At 56.7% G+C, this 20,202-nt stretch overlaps 1 protein-coding gene and 1 long non-coding RNA gene across 4 annotated transcripts in view; one reads left to right on the top strand and one right to left on the bottom strand.

Moving 5' to 3' along the window:
- Positions 1–16,305, top strand: part of SRRM3 (serine/arginine repetitive matrix 3) — a 55,348-nt gene extending 39,043 nt beyond the window's left edge. Inside the window, exons 9-16 of one of the 2 annotated variants that reach the window (XM_033110266.1) lie at positions 94–144; positions 668–775; positions 1,152–1,329; positions 11,440–11,801; positions 12,458–12,682; positions 12,840–12,977; positions 13,407–13,485; positions 14,750–16,305. In XM_033110266.1, the coding sequence (XP_032966157.1) occupies positions 94–144; positions 668–775; positions 1,152–1,329; positions 11,440–11,801; positions 12,458–12,682; positions 12,840–12,977; positions 13,407–13,485; positions 14,750–14,821 (1,213 nt within the window). In that variant the 3' untranslated portion in view covers positions 14,822–16,305. The remainder of the gene's footprint in view (positions 1–93; positions 145–667; positions 776–1,151; positions 1,330–11,439; positions 11,802–12,457; positions 12,683–12,839; positions 12,978–13,406; positions 13,486–14,749) is intronic. The other variant, XM_033110265.1, reaches the window with a different exon arrangement.
- The window catches only part of LOC117024768 (uncharacterized), a 28,053-nt gene extending 8,250 nt beyond the window's left edge, over positions 1–19,803 (bottom strand). The window contains exons 1-4 of one of the 2 annotated variants that reach the window (XR_004423504.1): positions 19,519–19,803; positions 12,920–13,056; positions 7,276–7,361; positions 12–102 (exon numbers count right to left, since the gene is read on the bottom strand). This is a non-coding gene — a long non-coding RNA (uncharacterized LOC117024768). The other variant, XR_004423505.1, reaches the window with a different exon arrangement.
- Between the last annotated feature and the right edge of the window lie 399 nt (positions 19,804–20,202).

The following is a 20,202-nucleotide window of genomic DNA, read 5'->3' as shown; positions in this document are numbered from 1 at the left end:
CAGATCCATACCTGGGCACAGCGGGACTCATGAGGCCCGCCCTCCCCTCCCTGGCTCAGGCTGTGCTGTCACTGTGGTCTCTGTTCTCTGTAGATCACGAAGCTCCAAGAGCAAAAGAAAAGAGAAGAACAAAGAGAGGAAGAGGTGAGCACTCTTCCCCATTCTCCAGCCCCTCAGCCCCCACCCCTCCCCAACACAGCGAACCTGGCTTTCTAGAATCACAGAATCAGGCCCTTGGAGACCGCTCATTTTGTGACCCAATGGAAAAATTTAGAACCAGAGAGTAAGCCAAGAGCCCCTGTGAATCAGTGGCAGAGCTGGAACTGGAACCCAGGCCTCTTGCCTCCCAGTGCCAGGGTCTTTTCAGGCCAGTCTTGTCACTCCCCCTCCCCCAGCTCTCCCATCACAAGAGCACCAGCTGCGGGGTGAGTGAGATCTTGCGGCACTGGAGATGTCTAGAGAAAAGAGCGCCTTTTCCTAATTCCCACAAATGACCCACAGGGACTGGCTGGGCTTTAGGCCAGAATGGACATCGTTCAGCATTTGTATTATTTTTGTAGGAGACTAGGGGGGACGGGAGTGGTCAGCAGTGGCTTCCATCAGGCCTTTGGGGATCCCCCATGGGGAGGTCAAACCGAACTTTGGCACCGGCTAATTTCTCTCCCAGGCTACATGCCACCGAGTCCCCAGGCCGGAGGTCCCATCACCACAGCAGCGGCAGCTCCCACAGCCCCTCGCTCTCCTCCCAGGACAGTGATTCCAGATCACCCAGCAGGTAGGTTGTGGGCCACTGGGAGGGCTCCACCTGTGGTTGTGCCACGGGGAGGGGACTTGCATATTAAATACCCCCAAGGGCTATGGAGCCCCCGCTGATAGACGGAGCCGCAGTTAATCAGTGGGTAGTTTACCAGGGCAGTGCTGATGCCAACCTGGAACTGGGCGAGGCAGAGCTGTGGCCCCTGCCCAAAGGCGGCCTCGACCTCGAATGGAAATGTCGCCTGTGGCCTGTGTGAGGGCTGCGGCCTTCTCTCTACATGGAAGAGTTCCTGACCCAGTGACTGGGCCGGTGGGGAGCTGCCTTTCCCGCGGGGCAGAGGCCTCTTGCAGAGGGGGCATCCCACGCTGTCTCCCCTCACGTCCCCTGCCCCCAGGCTGAGCCCCAAGCACAGAGACGACCGGCGGAAGACGGGCAGCCAGCGGTCCAGCGGGAGCCGGTCGCCTTCCCCGTCGGGCGGCAGCGGATGGGGATCGCCCCAGCAGAACGGCGGCAGCAGGCAGCGGAGCGGAGCTCACGGGGGCCGCCCAGGTTCGGCGCACAGCCCGCCCGATGTACGTACGCCTTGCTTTGCGGACGGTTCCCGTGCCGCGCGGCCTGCGCCGAGCTGGGGCCGGGAGGGTCGCTGCCGGGCCTGGGGCAGTGAGTGTGTAACGGGGCGGGGTCGCTGCACACCTCCCTCGGGCCGCTTCCCCCCTCCCATGTGCCCTCCCAGCACGGGAGCGGCCAGGAGTGCTTGGTTGTTGAGCCCCCCCCCACCCGGCCTTAGTGTCAAGGTGAGCCCCCCCACACCCCTGCAGGCTTGGGCCACCCTTGAGCTTGGCAAATTGAAGGCTAGAGAGGGTTGACCACAGTGGCACTCAGCCATTTGGATAAACAGCTAGAGATGAACCAAGATCTCTTGCTTCCCTTTCCCAGGGATATTGGGGTGGGAGGGGGCGTGGCCATTGGAACAGGACACGAGATGGGATCTCCCCTGGGCATCACTTGGGTGGGAGCCCCCCTCTCCGCACCAAGCCCTTTTCTCCTCTCAGAGCACCGTCTCTCCCTCAACCCCCTTACTAGCCCCCACCCCTCTCTCAAATCCCTCCCCCTATCTGTGGTGGCAGTCCCCTTGCCACCATAGAGCAGCATTTCTCAAGTCCCTGCTCCAGGGAGAGTCTGTGTTTGCCCCAGCACTGCCCTTGCTTGCACAGGTGTCTCAACCTTGTGGGTTCCACTTCCCAGGGCCAAGTCCTTCCTAAGGCACCCCCCAGTGTACCCATTGCTTCCTCAGAGACCACACCAACCTCACCCCAAAAACTGTCCCCATCCATCTTCCAGGCGGGGCACAGATGCAGGTATGAGACCCACAGGCAGGTATGGTGATGGTAGGAGCTGGCAGCTGGATGATCTGGGCCAGGGTGGGGGTTCTCCCAGGCCCCAGGGGAGGCCCACACCCCCTTTTGTCTTTTGATTTTAGAGTACAGGGTAGAGGCGCCCTCAGAGAGAAGGGGCTGTGGCACTGGCAGGGGCACTGGGTAGACACAGGGGACTTGGGGTGGGTAGCCTGCAGGTTGCCCCCCAGACCTGCAGGCTGCCCCAGAAGCCTCCACAGGGAGGCGGGAGCTGCTCCTCTCCAGACCTCAGGTATCAGCAGCAAACATGTACGTGTTGGTCAATTTCATTTTGATTTTTGGCTGTTTTCCTTTTACTCCCTTTCTTTTCTCAAACACCCTTAGTCCCACAGCCTCAGTGAGGAAAGCCAAGTGCACCTGACAAAAGGCTCTTGGTCTCAAGGTTAACTTTTGTTTAAGGACATTACCTGACTGCCCCCACCTGCCAGGCTCCTGAGCTCAGAGGGGCCTGGATCTGTCTTGGGTGTGGGAGAGGGCATGCAGAGATAGCTGAAGGCAGGGAGGACAGGGACAGGCCCCAGACGTGATGCCCAGCCGGGGCCCCCCACCACTCCCATGGGCACAGAGCCCTAACAACACAGTGCCCCAAGCCTGCTCATGAGAGCTTCACGTCCTCATGCCCACCCCCATCCTCAGAGGGGCAGAAAGCTTCTCTCCGCAGATTCTCTCAAGCCAGGATAGAACGGATGTCTCTTCCCACTTCTGGTCCCCTCCCCAGCCTTGGAGGCCTGAGCCATAGCCCCCACAAGGGCCCTGGGCATGTGCAGGCAAAATGGCCACAGCCGCTAGGTACAGCCCAGGAGCAAGTAGTCAGGGAAGGTGGCCTAGCCTCAGGGAGTGGGGGGAAGAAGCCTCAGCAGCACCCCAATCTTACCTCCCTCCTAAAACTCAACTCCATTTTGATATTGCCCTGGGAGTTTTCTAGGAAACAGCACTTGGTGACTCCTTTCACAAAACATGGTCCCCAAATCCTCTCCCTACCCTCTGGGCCCTGGGGATCAGGGCCTTCAGAACGTTCCCTGCCTCTCACCTGCATGCTGACCCCCTCCTTGCCCACAAAACCTTTGCTAGGAGTGAAATGAGCCTAGTTTTCTCTGGCCTCCAGGGAGGTGAGATGGGGGCGAGTCACAGACTTTGCTAGTAACCAAAAAATGCTTTTTGGGAAAAGCCTGGGGGTGGTATTTTTGGACACTACCTTAAAAAAAAAAAAAGAGAGAGAGACAAATGGAAAAAGAAAAGCTCACCATTTTTAACCCCGTCTATGTTTTTTTTTGTTTTTTTTTTAGCCTCCCATTTGAAACGTGGTAATATTGTGATTCCATTTCTCCTTTAGTGGCAAGGGAAGAGGGTGGGGAAGTTTATGTAACTTTTCCTATTACTTTATTTTTGTTTGTATTTTCTCTTCCTTCCTTTTTCTTTTCTTCTTGTTTTTTTTTATTTTTTCCTTTTGTAATGTACAGAAATGCAAAATGCAAACTATCTCTCTGGGGTTTTTTCTATCTTCTTTGTTGTTCTAGAATTTTGCTTTTGTGCGTGTTACTATGGGAGCCTCTGCTCCTAATGCAGAGATGGTTTTTGAATCTCAAGTGAACATTAATCATATACATATCTCTATATACTTATTTTTCCTTTGTAATCAGAATTTAAAAGGGAAGATAACTCTTAAAAAATGATTCCCACGCCAAAACTCCAGCCTCATCTGCAGCAGCAGCGGCCTGTCCTCAACCCGGGACACTGGCACGTGATAGAACTGCCTCAGCTTTCAAATTAACACAAGCAGTTCAGACTGTGCTTCTGTGTGCCTGTATATAAGGAACCCCGGAGAGAAGCTGGGAGACCCAGGGAGGGAAAGACCTGGCCCAGTCACCCGAGGAACTTCCCAGGGCAGTGAGCTTCGCTGGCATCGAATTTGAGATGGCTGGGCCAGATAGGGACAGGCTGCTTAGCACCTTCCTCCTTAGGAGGCCCTGGAGGAGGGAACTAAAGACACCTGAGTTTAGCTCAGGTGAGGGCTTCAAAGCCAGACACTCCCAGGCAAGAAAAAATACAAATAAAAATTCATCCCGGTCTTGAGAGGAGGCCAGTAAGGTGCTGCTCCCAATATCTCTTTGTTGTTCCATCCCAGGCCAGGACTGATCCCCTAAAGGGATTTCTGGATTCTGCTGCTTACTGCTCTCTGCAGCTCAGAGAGGTCAAATGACCCATTCAAGGTCACACAGCATTTTAGAGGTAGATCCAAAAGGAGACCCTCTAACCTCAAGATTGCCAGCCACAGTCAAGATGTGGAGAGCGTGGTCATTGGAAGGCATATTCCAGGAGCCCTGAGGGGGGCAAGAGGATTCGGGAGGTGAATGCTGGGCGGCTCAGCTCCTGCCCTCCCCCTGAGGGCCCCCAGATGTCAGTGACAGGCTCCCAGGTCTCTGCACTCCCCGCCACCCCGCACTAAGGCCTGCGCACACGTACAGGCGGTCCTGGCCTTACACCAGTTTGACTCTGTATGACTGCTGCATCAGCGACCCAGGAGGAGCCCTACGCCCTCACAGTCCACACACGCATGGAGAAAGAAATAGTGAGGCGCGGAGAGGGAAGGGAGCGATTCCACGTCACACAGGGTGGGATGGAAGAGTCAGATGCTGAGCCAAGGCCCAGTATATTGGCCACATGGGGTGTGTAGGGTCTGCAGCCTGCACAGGAGGGCTCTGCCTGTCCCCAGCATTGGAAGTGTTGAGGTCAGCCTTACCGCTGCTGAAAGTGCCAGAGACGGTTGTGAGCAAGGCGCGCAGGCTCTCTCTGGCTCAAATGGGCAGTCTAGGGTGACCTCAGGAAGAGGTGCCCATGGCACTCCCTGACCTGCCTCACCCCAGGCCTCCCTTCTCACCCCCAGGAAAGAGCAGTGACCGTGGCTGGAGCAGGGCAGTCAGAAGAGGGACATCTTGGCATTTCTTCCAGGATGAAGCCAGAGGAGGCAGGAGGGATGAATTTTGCTAAAATGCTGCTGAAGCCAGAGGGAAAGGGAGTGGGGTTGACCTGGGGCAGGATGGATCCTCCAAATTGAATCTGTGGTTGCCTTCCCTTTTAAATGCACAGTTCTCCTCTCACCCCACCTGTCCACTCCGGCCTCGTTTAAACAGCTTCTCTTTCTTCTTTCTGGCTGAGTCCACCTTTCTCTGTTTCCTTCTGCCTTTGTTTCTTTCTGTCTTTCTCTTTCTCTCTCCATCTATTTCTCTCTCTCTTTCCCTGTGTCTCTCCGTCTCTCTCAATTTCTCTCCATCTCTCCCCCTGAAATGGGCTTCTCTCCCCATGCTACCAGCCCCTCCTTCGCCCACCCTGTGGTTCTGCTTCCATCAGCCGCTTCCTGCATGCCCTCTGGAGGTTTTCTGTTGTTTGAAGAGTTAAGAAAAGCTTGGCTATTGGAGCCTGTTGGGGGTGGGGGGAGGAGCAAACAGAAGTGGCTGGACAGGAGCCCCCTCCCCTCCCTGGGAATAGACCGAAAGCCACACTTGGCTGCCCACGTGCCGACTCAGAGGGGGGAGCACAGCTTAGAGTCACTGTCTTTCCCCATTCTGCATTCCCGATGCGGAGACCTTCTTTTCTTTTTTATTATTGCATTCCTCTCCCTGACCACTGAGAAGGTAGGTATCCCGGCTCAGCTGTGCGCTCGCTCGCTCCCATCTCCAGATAAGCCCCACCACTCTGCTTGGTTTGAATGTGGTTTTCTTTCTCTCTCTTTCTCTCAGTCTCGCTCTGGTTGGTTTTCTCCCCTTTCCTTTTCTTTCTTTATTTTAGTGACTACTCATTTGTAACTTGCATTTTCTCCAAATGAGCTACAAAGCTGTGTTTCCTGGTTTGTCATTTGGTTTTCTTGACTTTCCCCAACAACTTTTCTGGTTCATTCTTCCCTCCTTTCCACCTTCCCTACTCCTTCTTCTTCCTCTCCACCCCACCCCCATCCCCTAACCGCCCTTCTCTTTCTCATTTTGTTGTCCGAATGCATTTCTGTGTGGTATAGCATTCCAAGTTTGTGTTCCCTTCCTGAACTCTATGCTGCGGTTGAGCCAATTTGATTTCTGTTGTCTGAAGTAGCTGCTAAGCCTCTTGCCTCTCACTCCTCACCCCTGCTAGCCCCTGCAGCCCACTTGGGCAATAAGCAGTGGTGGTGGAGCCTGTGCTGGGCCTTTTGGCCTCCAGATCCTGGAGGAAGTTCTGGCTGAGGTCACACCTGGGAAAAGAGCCCTGTCCCACCCACCCTCTGGGGCCTGCATGGCTCCTTCAGGCCCTGCCCTGGCAGCAGGTGGACCTTTAGGGTGGGAGCTGCAGGACTTTGGGGGGGCAGCTGACACCAGGACTGAACCTCACAGCTCCATCCTTGGGATGTGACGGTAGTTGAACCTTGGGGTGGGGGGTGAGCTGGCCAGGAGCAGGTACTGGACTTAGAGGGCCTAATTAGCAAAGTCTCTGGGGGGCTTCTTGGGGGATGGAGGGAACTCTCAGCTACCCAATCCAGACGGGGGCTCCCTCCTTCCCCCAGCATCCTTTCATCTTCCAAATTTGAGCTGAATGTGCAGAATGACCTAGAAGGGATAGTCAGTAGGGGACACAATACCCCCAGGGTCTGAGGACAGAACCAGGCTAGGTCCTGGGATTTGTGACTCCCAGCCCAGTGCTCATCCAGCCACACTGAGGGCATATGTCAGAGGCAGGTCCTCAGGGACCCCAGCTCCCCATTCCTGCCCTTTCGACTATTTCCTGCCCCACCTGGGAGCAGCTGCAGAAGTTTGGCATCCCAACCCTTGTGAGGCCTCACAAGGCCTCCATCCTCAGCTTTGAAAAGAGAAGGCCTCGGCTCCCCCATGTTGATCCCAGGGGTAGGCCTGAGAGCTCAGCCACTCAGAACATTCCTCAGCCCTGGGTGGTGCTAGGAGTGCAGACAGGGAAATTGTTCATGGAGGGAGAAAGTACTGCTGGTCTCTAACGGAGGAGACTGTCCCAGCCGGATGTGGGGAGTGCAGGCCTCACCCTCAAGGTGTGCCTGATATGACCCGCAACCCAGACACAGGATCCTCAAATGCTGAGTTAGAGCAGGTAGTTGTCCCAGACACTCACCTATTCTTGTCTTTCAGAATACCAGGATCAGGCAAGGACACTTTCCTTGCTACTCTCTTCCCATTGTCTTTTCCCCTGGAAAATTTCTTCCATAAACAAAAGAAAAGCTGTCAGATAGGAAGTCAGTGATCAACCAATATCATCGTACTGTCTTTTCTCCAAATTAACTAAGTCAAAGGCTTGTTTACATATCACGTAAATTTAACCTGAGATCAAGTTTCATTAAAACAAGAAGTTTAAAAGAAAGAAAAGATGTTGGGGAGCAGGTGGTATCAAGGAACAGAGGGGCTCCTGGGAATAGGGCTCAGAAGCAGGTGAGGTCTCATTCATTCACTCATTCGTTCAGACACACACTAAGCAAATATTTGCTGAGCACTTCTCTGTGCCAGGCCCTGTCTGGGTGTCCATGCCAGGGGAGAGGCAGGCAGAGCTGGATTTGCAGCCCCCACCTGCCAGGCTGGAAGACAAAGATCACACAGAATGATGACAGGGGCCAAGCTGAACTGTAGATAGGGAGTTCGGCTTGTTACTATAGCCCTTAGCACGTCCTGGCGCTGTCCATATTGAAGGAACCAACAAGGGTCTGAGGGATCATAGAGGAGCGCATCTGACTCAGGATGAGGCTCAGGAAAGGCTTCCTGGAGGTGGTGACCTTGGGCTGACTGCAGAGGGGAGACAAGGTATTAGCTAGGCTGTGAGTCAGAGACGGGAAGAGGAAGAAGAGAGGGGTTCCAGGCAAGAGGGACAGGAGATACACAGAGCAGGCTTCCAGAGGAGATGTTTGGTGGGCCTTGGCCGTCACAGGCCTGTCCAGCCGTGAGGTTCCATGGTGTCTGGGCTTTGATCGTTCCCGCCAAGGTGTGAATAAGGCTCACCCTGCGGCCAGGACCATGGCGACCCTTTCACGAGGGCTTTTGGAGGGATGGGAGGATAAGAGTGAGAGTGGCCCTAGGAATCTTCCTGCAGCACCTTCCTCCCATGCTCTGCCATCCTAGCACTTGGGGGACATGCCATGGGGCCCCAGGCCTACCTACACTGCCTGACCCTGTTTGTCTGTGAGTGGACAGTTAGTCAGTTGTACTCGGTAAAGAACCTCTCAACCCCTAAGAGGCCCACTCTGTTCAGCAAAGACCCCAGTTATGTCCATTTTACCAACAGGGAAACTGAGGCCCCAGAGTGAGGTCACTTCCTTAAGACCTCACAGCAGACTTGCAGCAGGGCTGATTCCAGCGTGTTCACTCTGCCGCATTAGTCCAGTTACTAGTGTCATCTTGGGCTATGGCCGCCTGTTGGCTTGGAGGAGGTGAGAGGAAAATGGGGAAGAGATTGGACTTCAAGACTTGCCTGGCAGGAAGGGTCCAGATCAGCACAGGGGCTTGCACCTCAGAGGTTGGGGACAGCAACCTCGTGGGGGTGGGTGTCCACCCAACCCAGACCCTTTTTGTGCCTAACACTCCCACCCCCGCCCAGCCCAACAGTGGGAAGGAACATTGTGGCCCTGAGTCTTCTTTCCCCACTGCTGGCCTCTTCCCTGGAGTCAGTAGTGGCTCAGACCCAGAGTCTGCGTTGGAGAATTCACATCCAGGTCCTAATTCCCCAGTATTAGGCCTCCTTGCCTTGCTCCCCTCCACCCCCCACCCAATCCCCAAAGTAGCAAGCAAAGGCAGGGTCCAGTGTTTCCTTGGGTGTGGGTTACTATGCATTGGCTGTCGGGGCCCCCACTCCCCGACCTAGTATGTGTTCATTTTACACTCTGACAACCCAGGGAATAGGAAAGAAACGGGAAATCTGAAGAACCTGGAGACTTTCTCATTTGCCTTCTCTGGAAGGAAAAGGATGCTGGATGACAGAACCCAGTGTTGGGGGCTTTGGAGCTGTACCGGCTGGGGTGGAGGGTGTATGTGTTGGAGAGCCAATGTCTCCTGGTAATGCCTATTGAGAATGGAACTGCCATCGCAGAGAGGCCGTGGCTGAACAACCCAGACTCCATCTCTCCTAGGCTAGGTTCAGGGTGCTCAGAGGGGTACCTTGGTACCCAGTAATATCTACTCTGCCCACCTATGCCTGCCTTTGCCCCAAACAGAGGCCCCAGACTCCCCCAGGAGGAGGTCTTCGGGGCCCATATGGCTCTGGTCAGCTGTTCTCACCTGCTGTGGCTGGCATTCATTGGCTGCTTCAGCCACCAGCCATGAGCTGGTTGTACCTTTCCACTGATGGGTCTGACTTCTTGGCTCTACCTCCATGCCCAGGCTGGATCCAGGCTTGCACAGAGAGGCCTTGGCACCACCCTGCCCCCTGCAGAAGCACCAGGGCCATGCCAACCTCTTGCCTTTCAGTCCCTGGCAGCAAGGTACCCTGAGGGTAGCAGCTGGTTTTGTTCTTTCATCCCAAGAACCTGCCTGAAGAACTTGGCCAGGACCCTGCCCCTGTCTTAGGACTGACTCCCTGGTTTGGCCCTGGCCCTTATAGGGCATGTCTTCCTTCCTCAGCAAACCGCATTGAGACCCTACTAAGTGCCAAGTTCTGGGGAAGTTGCAGGGGAATTCAACACCAGGCCTGCCCTGGAGGTGCTCAAAGCCAAGCTGGTGCTGGTGATTGGGGTTGAGTGGGGGTGAAGGACAGACTTATAAACAGACAAGGGCAATCAACTGCTATCAGATGGAAGGAAGCCCAAGGACAGGAGGGCTAGTTCTGTGCAGGGAGGAGGATGGAGAGGGTAATCAGGGGTGTACAGAGAATCCTGGAATATTTGCTCTGGAAGGAACATCAGGAAGCAAAGCCCAACCCTTTCATTTAGTGGATGGGGAAACTGAGGCCCAGAATGGGGAAGTGACTTGGCCAGGGTCACTCAGTGAAGCAGTGACAGGCTCTCAGACCCTGGTTCCCAGCCAGGGCTCTTTTGAAGGTACCAGGTGCCCTTTCAGGTTTTCTGTATCCAGATCCTTGTGTCCTAACTCCACTTTTGGAAAAACATTTGACATCTCTATCCAGCGGTCACCCAGGAGGTGCCCGCTCAGGCCGGAGGAGCCAGGCACTGCCAGTCCTTCCTCCAGAGGCAGTGTGGCCTCCTCTTGGCCTAGAATGGGGTGGTTGAGTTTTTCTCTCTCTCTCTCTATCTCTCTTGCATTTTTGTGAATCTAATGATGAACTTACGCTACCACACTTTTCCCTTCTCTTACACATCTTACCTACTAAAGGAGGAAGTGCCACTTTATTGGTAAGTGGACGTTAACCAAGAGGGACTTAAAAAAAAAAAATCAGAACTTAGAAAAAAAAAGAAAAAGAAAAAAGAGAGAAACAGAAAGACAGTCAGGTGCTACTGACAGCTCCACAGGTCTCTGCAGGGCCGGACAACAAAGAAAGAAAAATGTTAACAGAAAAATGTCAGTTCCCCAGGAGTTCAGACATTGTTTTTGATTTTGGTATCTAATGACATTTGTGGATTTTGTTTTTTATTTCTGTTTTTCTTCCCTTTCTTCGGTTCAGTTTTGAGTTCAGTTGTCCAGCCCCGCTCCTACTCCCATCTGTGTGCCGTGTGCCCCCTCCATCCCCTCACCCACCCCCAAGCGCTGGGGAGCCTGGTCTGCTGGGCTGGCACTGGCCCGGCCTCCCGGTGCCCGCCCTCTCTCTTCTCTCTGCCGGGATCGTCCGTCCCATCGGGGGGCAATGCCAGCCCCCGTGCCCGTCCTGGAGCCCCCTCCCTGTCAGCCCCCCGCCCCCCACCGCTCCGTCCCTCTTGTGTTTTGCATGCTGAGAACCTTGCATGAGCTGCACTGTTGAGGCCAGAAGGTGGACACTCAGGAGAGGCAGAGGCAGGGCAGGCGCGGGGAACCGTGTGTGCGATGCTCCGGGACTGGCAGACCCCGGCCTGGGCCCGGTGAAAGCCCCCTCTTCTTCTCTCCCCCCACCCCACCCGCCCGCTCTCTCGCTCTTCTCTTGGTCTGTGTTCTCTCTTTCTCCCCACTTTTTCTCGGCCTCCTCGAATCCGTTTTGTCTGTTTCCCTAACTTGTCCCTATCTCTCCTCTCTGTTTCCTCTGACTCTGCCTCTCTCTCCTCTGGGTTCTCCATCTTTTCTGTTTTCTCTGTCTCTGCTTCCGTCTCTCTGTCCCCTGTCTCCGTCTCCCTCCCCGCCCCCCTGCCCTCTCTGCCTCTCTCCCCGTCAGAAGCCCAGCTCGCCCTCACCCAGGGCCGGCGACCAGGCGGTGGCCGGCGCAGCCACGCCGCCCGCGCGGGAGAAGGAGAGCCCGAGCCCGCGCTCGGCGCCGTCGTCGCAGGGCAGAGGAGGCCGCGCGGCGGGCGGGCCGGCCAGGCGGCGGCGGCGACGGCGGCGGCGGCGGCGACGCTCGCGGTCCCCGGCGTCCGTGCCCCGCCGCAGGGGCCGCCGGCGCGCCCGGCCCGCGCCGCCCCGGGGCTCGTCGCGGTCGCTCAGCAGGGCCGGGTCCAGCAGCGACTCTGGCGGCGGCGGCGCCCCCGGCCCCGGGCCTGAGCCGGGCTCCGAGCGAGGCCACAGCGGGCACGGGAAACGGTGAGCGGGCGTGTCCCCAGGTAGCCGGGTTCCCATCCCTGCACTGAGCACTGCCCTTTCCCGGACGCTTGCATCACTGAGCTCCCCACCTTACTAAGCACTCTCTCCCCACTAATCATTTCCTCCCACCTCCACCGAGCCCCCGTACCCCCGCGATCCCTCTGAGCTCCCTCCCATCACTCTCCCTCGACCCCAGGCGCCCCCTCTTCCATAAAGATACTCTCCCCACACCTTTCTTTCTACAACACCCCCCCAAAAAATCCTTGTTCTCCCCGGCACCACGGATCACCCTCGTCCCTCACTTGGAACCCCCCTCAGTGATCACTCCCCATCGACACTATGGAACAACCTCTTCTTCACTGATTCCTCTCCGCGCCCCCCTTCCTTCCTCTAGTAACCTGCCCCCCGGGAACCTCCCACCGCAACTCACACACAACCTTCTCCGCTCACTAACCCATCCCCTCCTCGTTCAATTCCTCCCCCACAGAACCCCTCCCCCTACTGAGTCTCTTCCTCTCCACGGAGCCCACTTTCTCCCTAGCTGAGCCCCCACCCTATCACCGGGCCCCCTCTCTTTCCCCTTCACTCCACCCCTCCCCTCCACGGAGCCCGCTTTCTTCTTAGCTGAGCCCCCTGTCGCCGTGCCCCTCCTTCAGGGCCAAGGAGCGGCCCCCGCGCGCCCGGCCGGCCAGTACCTCCCCGTCCCCGGGCGCGCACGGCCGGCCCGGCGGCCCGGAAGGGAAGAGCTCGTCGCGTAGCCCGGGCCCCGACCCGCGCTCTTGGAGCTCCAGCCGCTCGCCCTCCAAATCCCGCTCGCGCTCAGCGGAGAAGAGGGCCCGCAGCCCCAGCCGCTCGCCGTCGCCCAAGAAACCCGTGGGCCGGTAAGTGCGGCCCGGATCCCGACTGGCGGTGGCGGGGAAGAAGAGGTGCGGGGGGCCTGGGAGAAGGCGGGCCCGGGGCGCCCTCTTGCCGCGGCGGCGGCAGCGGGACTGGGTCGGCAGACGGGCCGCGGCGCTCACCTCCGGCCCGGTCCCGCAGGGACAAGGACGTCGAGGGCCGCGCGAGGCACACAGAGGCCGAGGCCGCTCGCGCGAGGCGCCGCTCCCGCAGCTACTCACCCATCCGCAAGCGACGCCGGGACTCGCCCAGCTTCATGGAACCGCGGCGCATCACCAGGTATGGAGGGGCCGCGGGACCAGCCGCAGAGATCTCTGGGGTGAGGGCACCTGGGATCTCCTGGAGGGACCGACTAAACCTGGTGCAGGGAGGGGAGGAGGTGAAGGAGAGGAGGTGGGGGTTCACTGAAGGGAAGAGGGCTCACTGAGCAAAGCAGCTAGAACTAGTGGTGCTCCAGAGGGAGTGGGACTCAGAGACAGAGTAGAGGTTCGCTGAGGAGGAGACCTCAAAGAAGGGAATGGTCTCTGGTCCGGGCCTGAAGGCCCATGGACAGGAGGGGGATCTCTACTTGGGTATGGGTGGTAAGCGGCAAATGTGGAATTAAGCTCTGGAAGATTCCAGCCATCCCTCCTGGAGTCCCTCCCACCCTTCTTTCCGACCCACATTCATCTCCTGGCAATGATGTCTCCTTTTCTCCTTCATCTCAAGGTCCAGCCTGCTGAGTGGCCTGTGGCCAGCCTGGGGGCCAAGTGGACCCCCTCTCCACAGGCTGCAGGGAGATGTCCATGTGAGCTGATCTGGCTCTGTTCAGCTGTCTGTCTGCCTCTCCTTTTCTCACTAACCTCACTGCTCACCTCCCAGCCCCCTGGGGAATTTGGAGGAGGGGGCACCAGCAGCCTGGTCTCTGGGTCAGCTGTAGGAGGAGTCAGTCTCTCCCACTTTCCCCACACAGTCCAGTGGTGCTGTGCTATGATCAGAGCTTCTCTGCCAGCACTGGAGGGTCTGGGCCTGGGTCTCCAGGTGAGCCATAGTCTGTATTTGCATAAATCACCTCGAAGGCCTAGACCCCTGACAAGGGGTAAAGGGCCACAAGCAAAATTCTGATGCCAGCTCTGCCACAGCCTTGCTGGCCAATCTTGGGAGATCAGTGGGTCTCTCTGGGTCTCTATTCTCCTGTCTGAACAATAAGCAAGCCTCCCTGAGCATCTTTTCAGCTCTCACATGGTCTGATTCTCAAACTGGCCCTTCCTAGTCTTTGATGTTCACATTGCCTCCTGCCCTCACTGCAGAGCTAGAGGATAGACGTCCAGGCTTGGGACATCCCCCAGACAGGTCACACACCCCACCCATATGCAGGTGGGTCCTAAGATGGCTGGACCGCCACACCTCCCACCTGGCACCCACCTCAGCCCCTCGCCCAGGCTGCCTCCTCCTCCTCCCACTAATGTACACCTGTTTTCTTCCTCAGAATTAACCCCACATGATGGGGCATTGTCACCCCCTTAACCACTCTCTCTTCTTTTTTCTGGGTCACAGCCTCCTGGCTTCAAACTAACTCCAGGGCTGGGGGGAGGTAGCTGAGTGAGGAGAGCGGGCCCGTGGGCATGGGCAGAAGTGGCCAGGGCTCTCTTCCTTGTTCCCTTCACGTGTCCTGAAAACCAAAATTCTCAGTTCTGTGTGGAACAGAGGAGCAGGGTTGGGCCATCCCCATGGACACTTCCATGCACAGAAACCACTACTTGGTTGGTGTGAGTTGTCTATATTTAAGTTTTATTCATTCAACAAACATCTATTGAGCACCTACTCAGATCAAGCTGAGATTCGGCCCCCTTTCCCTGCAGACAAGTAAGGAAAAACAAAATGATCAACATGAAACTGGCCAGTGACCATTGACTGTCCAGTCCTGTTGGGATGGTGGGGGGGAGGGTGGAGCATTCCAAGGCCAGGGCTCGGGAGTCTGAGGCAGGGAAGCCCTGGCCACTGCTGGGGAGGGGCTTGGGGCCTGAGTGAAGGCCCTGGATGGCCTCTAATCAGCTTTTCCCTCCCGGCAGTGCCCGAAAGCGGCCCATCCCCTACTACCGGCCCAGCCCCTCATCCTCCTCCAGCTGCCTGAGCAGCAGTGACTACTCAAGCCGGAGCCCCAGCCGCAGCCCCAGCCCAGGCCACAGCCATGGAAGCTACAGCAGCCGCAGTCGTGGGACCCGCAGCCGCACGTGCAGCCCCTCCCGGACCCCCAGTCCCAGCTACCACAGCCGGAGCAGTTCAGAAAGTGGGGGCTTCTGAGACCAGACAGACCCAGTTTAGTGCCCCCTGGCACAATGATAAGCGAGGGGTCAGGCCCCAGGACTCATGGGGGGGTCTGCATCCCACTGTTACAAAGAGGTCCCAGGGCCAGGGAAGACCTTGAGGTTGGGTTCCCTGCAGACGAGGAGGAGCTGGGTTCTGCTGCTTCTAGAGGGTTCCCACCCCCACCTCCTGCCAGCCCACTGTGTCCAGGGAACAAAGAGCCTTTTCGAACACAGGGATCACCCTCCCCCCTTCCTGCTTGATGCCAGCTCACCAGGCTGGGGACTTCAGCTCAGTGGACCCAGAGACATCTCAGAAGGTGCCAGTCCTGGGAGCCTCCCTAACCACTCTGCAGGGCCCTTGGCTCTTCTCTATCACTGGGCGGACAAAGAGGTGGAACAGTAAGCAGGATCTAAGTTAGACTGAATGGCCTAACTCTTGGTGCGCTACCATCCAGGCTACGGAACTACTTCCTTCTGAGCTGGCTGCAGGAGGACCCTGGCTGAGGGCTGGAGGCTGGCCCCACAGCCTCCCTAAATCCCTCCCCTGGCCCAGGAGTGCCACACTAGGAGGGCCTCTAAGCCCCAGCCTCGGGTCGGGTCGGGGGAGCTCACTTTTGATCCCATCTCTTCTCTCCAGGCCAGGCTCTCCCCTCCAGCCCTCACCCCATGCCCTGAGCCAAGACCACACCAGCCAGGCCGTCTGTATGATAAGAGGTGGGACACAGACTACAACTGCATCTGACCCTGAGATTAAAAGGGGTTCAGCTCAGGAGGTAGAAGAGAGTAGGGGTGGATAAAGGGGGAGCCTGTGAGAAGAGAGGAGAAGCAATTCAGCCTGATGATCCAGCAGGCCCTGGTTGGTGTCCCTGCGTGCCCCTTGTCTGGGACATGGGCCAGATGGCAGCACAGGGTCACAGACATAGATAACACGTGCTTCAGGCCTGCCCAAGGGAGCACTTCCTCCTCAGGGTTTGGTGGCGAGAGGGCCAGCCAAGGCTCTCCAGAGAAGGGTGCTACAGCCCTTGGAAGAAAGGGTAGGATCTAGTCTGAGGGCATCAATAGGAAACGGTAGCCCCAGCCCTCTTCTGCTGCTCCCAGCCCCCTCCTCCTGGGGCCCTCAGGGATCTCACAAGTCTTCCTTGGCCCAATAGGGCAGACGCCCTGGGCTCCGGTGGGGGAGGGGTCTGGGGTCTGGTCCGGGTTCCCCCTCTCTCTCTTTCCCCCTCCCTCTCTCCGCAGTGCGGGTAAAACTTGGACTCTAATAAAACACTCGGTGCCCGGATGGCAGGTGGTGAAACCAGGCCTCTGTGGATTTGGGTACCTGGGGAGTACGGGTAGGGCATGGGGTCTTGGGGTCCTTCCCTCCAAGAAATGGGAGGGGCTCAGACTCTTCAGGACCCAGAGAGAAGAGCTGGCACCAAGGAACCAGAACCCAGCATCCATCCATTCTACTCCCCACCTTCATGTATGAGTCTGCAGAGCCTGCAGCTCAGTGGGAACGAAAACAGGGACCCGAGACCACCTCCACTCCCCCAACTCCCACACCCCATCTAGCTTCAGCAATCCATGAGAGTGGAGCCAGAGGGAAGAGGTACTGGGCCAATACACTGGGCCTTCCTATAGGTGGAATGTTCCAGAACAGCTAGAACATAGCTTGGAGCATTACATGGCTACACATCCAGGCCCCAACTCTTGCCAGCTGTGTGACACACAGGGCCGAAAAGTACCGTGTTTCCCCAAAAATAAGACCTAGCCGGACAATCAGCTCTAATGCATCTTTTGGAGCAAAAATTAATATAAGACTCGGTCTTATATAACCCGGTCTTACATAGTATAAGACCAGGTCTTATATAAGACTGGGTATAATATAATATAATATAATATAATGATACAATACCGGGTCTTATATTAATGTTTGCTCCAAAAGACGCATTAGAGCTGATTGTCCGGCAAGGTCTTATTTTCGGGAAGGCATGGTGCCAGAAAGGAAATACTGTCCTGGAGTGCTAAGCACCAGGTACGGCATAGAGTGAGTATTCCGTAAGTGGCCACTTTAGGAAAAATACCAAATGTCCGGCCCTAGGTGAGCACTAGTACGGGGCCGGAAAGGGAGTACGGTGAACAGTTTTTATTTCTTTTATATAGATCTAAACAAATGCACAAAATCTCCTTCTCCCCTTCCTCCTTTTCCTCCTTTTCTCTTAAACTGGTAGCTCTTAACCTTGTTTCGAATCAGCTGCTCTTTGGGAATTTGATGCAGGTTGGGATGTGCACATGCCCAGATGTGCACATGCCCACAATCTGACGTGCAATGTCAGATCTCACATTCACTCTGACGCCTTTAGGGCCCCACAGGTTCAGAATCCTGGTCCACTGCTGAGGGAGCAGCTGGTGCTTCCCTGGCTCCTGTGTGCGTGAGCCATGATGCTTATGTCCTTGCTCTGGTCTGGTCTCCAGAGCAGGGGGCCGTGCGCCTAAAGCTATGGCTGTGTCAGCACGTGGCCTCCTCTCCAGTCTCTTTTCCCTCTGACTGGAAAGGGCACCTGAAGGGCCTTTGGGCAGTGGCTGTTTCTGCCACCTGTGTCAAAGCAGCACCTGTGTCTCTAACCCTTTACGCAAGTTCAGCAAAACCGGGCCTCAGGCAAGCAGTGGGGGCCACAGGGAGCGCACTTGGCCCTGCTCTGGAGATGTCACCTCCTTGAGCAGGGGGGCATGAAACACACCCAAGGTGGGCATGAAAATTCAGCCTGTCTCACACTGAGCCCCTACCTGCTCCTTTTCCACCCCCCATTCCGTTCCCTCACTGCTCAGCTTCATGCCTTCCTCCCTGCACCCCACAGCCAGGCTGCCCCCAGATGGTGCCACTTCTCTTTCTGTCCCTCCTCTGTCCCTGGCCCAGCAATCCTGGGCCTTCTCATTAGGACCCCTCCTATGCCCCCTTCCTCATTAGTCGGCCTGCCTCCCTCTGGCCCCCCCCAATCCATCCTGTTGTACCTAAAATTCAAATCCTATCTTTTATTCACTCATTCCACACATACTTATTGAACACCTCCTGTGTGCCACGCACAGTCCCTGGCTCTGAGGCTACAGTGTTGAGTTAATGAAACAGAACTGTCTGCTCTATGGACCCTGCGTCCTTTGACCACGTCTACTTCGTAAGGCCTTCCAAGTGGCTCCACCTGGAATGGCTACCCCTTCCTCCTGCCAGCCCTCCAACCTGCTCTCCCACCAGTGCCCTTGACTCCTGTACATTCCAGTCTAGCTGACCCTCCTTCCTGGCCCCCCCATGCATGGCCCCTCCACCTCCACAGGTTTGGGTGAGCTCATGGTTCGAGGCCCAGCTCAGCTGCTTCCTACTCCGAAGAGCCTTCTGGTCCCCAGCTGTAGTGGCTACTCCTGCTTCTGGGTTCCTCCAGCTCGGGGGGACTATACCTGCCTTTAGGGCCTTAAGCTCTTGTTCCAGTTGTTTGTTGGCAAGTCTCTCTCTCCCTAAATCTGTGAGCTTCTGGAGCCCAGGCAATGCCTTATTGGTCTCTGCCATCCCAAAATAGGCACCCACCCTTGAAATGTTTATCGAATGAGTAAATGAGTCAATGAGGTAATGAGTGAATGAGGTAGCCAGGGAGTGAGTCGCTCCAGAAATCCTGGGGGGAGGGCAAGAGCCAAAGACCAGGAGTGGTGGCAGCAGAAGACACTAGAGGGCGACAGAGAGAGGGGAAAACTGCCAGTTGGTATCTCGCCAAGAGGGGCCCAAAACAGGCCCAGCCAGAGAGGAGAGCCCTGGTGGGGAGGGTCCCTGTCAGCTGGAAGCCTGAAGCTCTTGTCCTAAGCGCCCTCCCTGGCTATTTGGGGAAGTGGAATGCATTCCTGGGACGGGGAGGCTACCAGAGTACCAAGTCCCTGTCCCTCCCATGGACTGACGGTTCAGTCTCTGCTCTGTACCTTGGGAAAAGGGAAAAATACTGCCAGGAGGCAGGCAGGAGAACAGGAAACTCCAATTCTGCATTGGTAACAAGGAGGGGGAGACTGTATGGGGATGTGGGAACCTTCCCAGGATGTGGGCCTTTGGGAGGCAGTAAGTCCTCTCCTGGTTTCTGTTTCTACAGATGGGGGCCATGGGGACCCCCGCCCCCGCCGCAATCTTTCCCCTCCCAACACACACAGCATCTAGGAGACTGGACAGGGCTTTCCCGTGTTCTGTTTTCCTTAACTCGTTTCCCTCAGCCCCAGACCCAGGGTAGCGAGTCACAAGGACACACCCCCAGTTTGGGTGTCCCAGCTGGCATCCCCCACCCCCAGCCTCCCTGAGATGCTCTCGGAAGCCCCCTGGCCTCTCACCAGCCTTTCTCAGCTGAGGGTGTATTCAGCAACTCAATCGTAACACCAGACACGTGCCCTTCCTTCTCCAGGCCCCCCCTCCACCTGAGAAAGGCTCTCAGGACATGAGATATGAGGGTGCTTCAGCTACAGGGCCTCCCACCTTCGGGGGTGCCACACCTCCATGTCCTCCCTCAACCCTTCCCTCTACTCACCTTATATACACCCCCTCCGGCAGCACTAGATGGCAGAGCGGGCAGTGTAGGGGACCTGGGGGGTGGTGGGGGAGTGGAGGAGAAACTGTTGATTCATTGTGCTGGAAGGAGTCTTAGGGAACATCCAGTCCAATGGTCTCATTGTACAGATGAAGAAAATGAGTCACGGGAGCCGGCTGCTGGCCAAGGTCAGAGTGAGAGACATGCAGGTCCCCAGGCTCCCAAGCTGACAGATTGTTTCTGATGGACAGAGGAGTGGGAGGGGCTAGAGGATGGGTCTCCTCCCACCTGGCCCTTCCTTGGCACTCCATCCTGTGATGGAGGTGAGGTAATCCCAAGGCCAGCCAGAAGCCAGAGGCCTACGGGGTGGGCAGGCTGGAAATGGGTTTTTGGAATAGATTCCTAGAGGGACAGTGTCTAGACGTTTCCAGAAAGACCTAGTGCCCCCCACCCCCATGCGCTCTAATTACTGCTGCCCACATTTTCAGTTCCCAGCAGGCCCAGCAACCAGCACAATCCGTCAGCTGTCAGGCTTCTCCAGGGAGTTCCTGCAGCTGCCTGAAGACTCTCGAACTTTCTCTGGGGCTGAGCCAGGAAAGGAGGGCCTGGCTCAGCCACAGTTGGCAAAAGCCAACCAAGGGTGTGACTAGTGTGGCCAAGTGCCAGGCTGGGAGGCTGTTCTTG

The sequence above is a fragment of the Rhinolophus ferrumequinum genome, chromosome 7, assembly GCF_004115265.2.
Source record: "Rhinolophus ferrumequinum isolate MPI-CBG mRhiFer1 chromosome 7, mRhiFer1_v1.p, whole genome shotgun sequence".
NCBI classification, from domain to species: domain Eukaryota; kingdom Metazoa; phylum Chordata; class Mammalia; order Chiroptera; family Rhinolophidae; genus Rhinolophus; species Rhinolophus ferrumequinum.
This window is presented reverse-complemented; position numbering and strand designations above follow the sequence as displayed.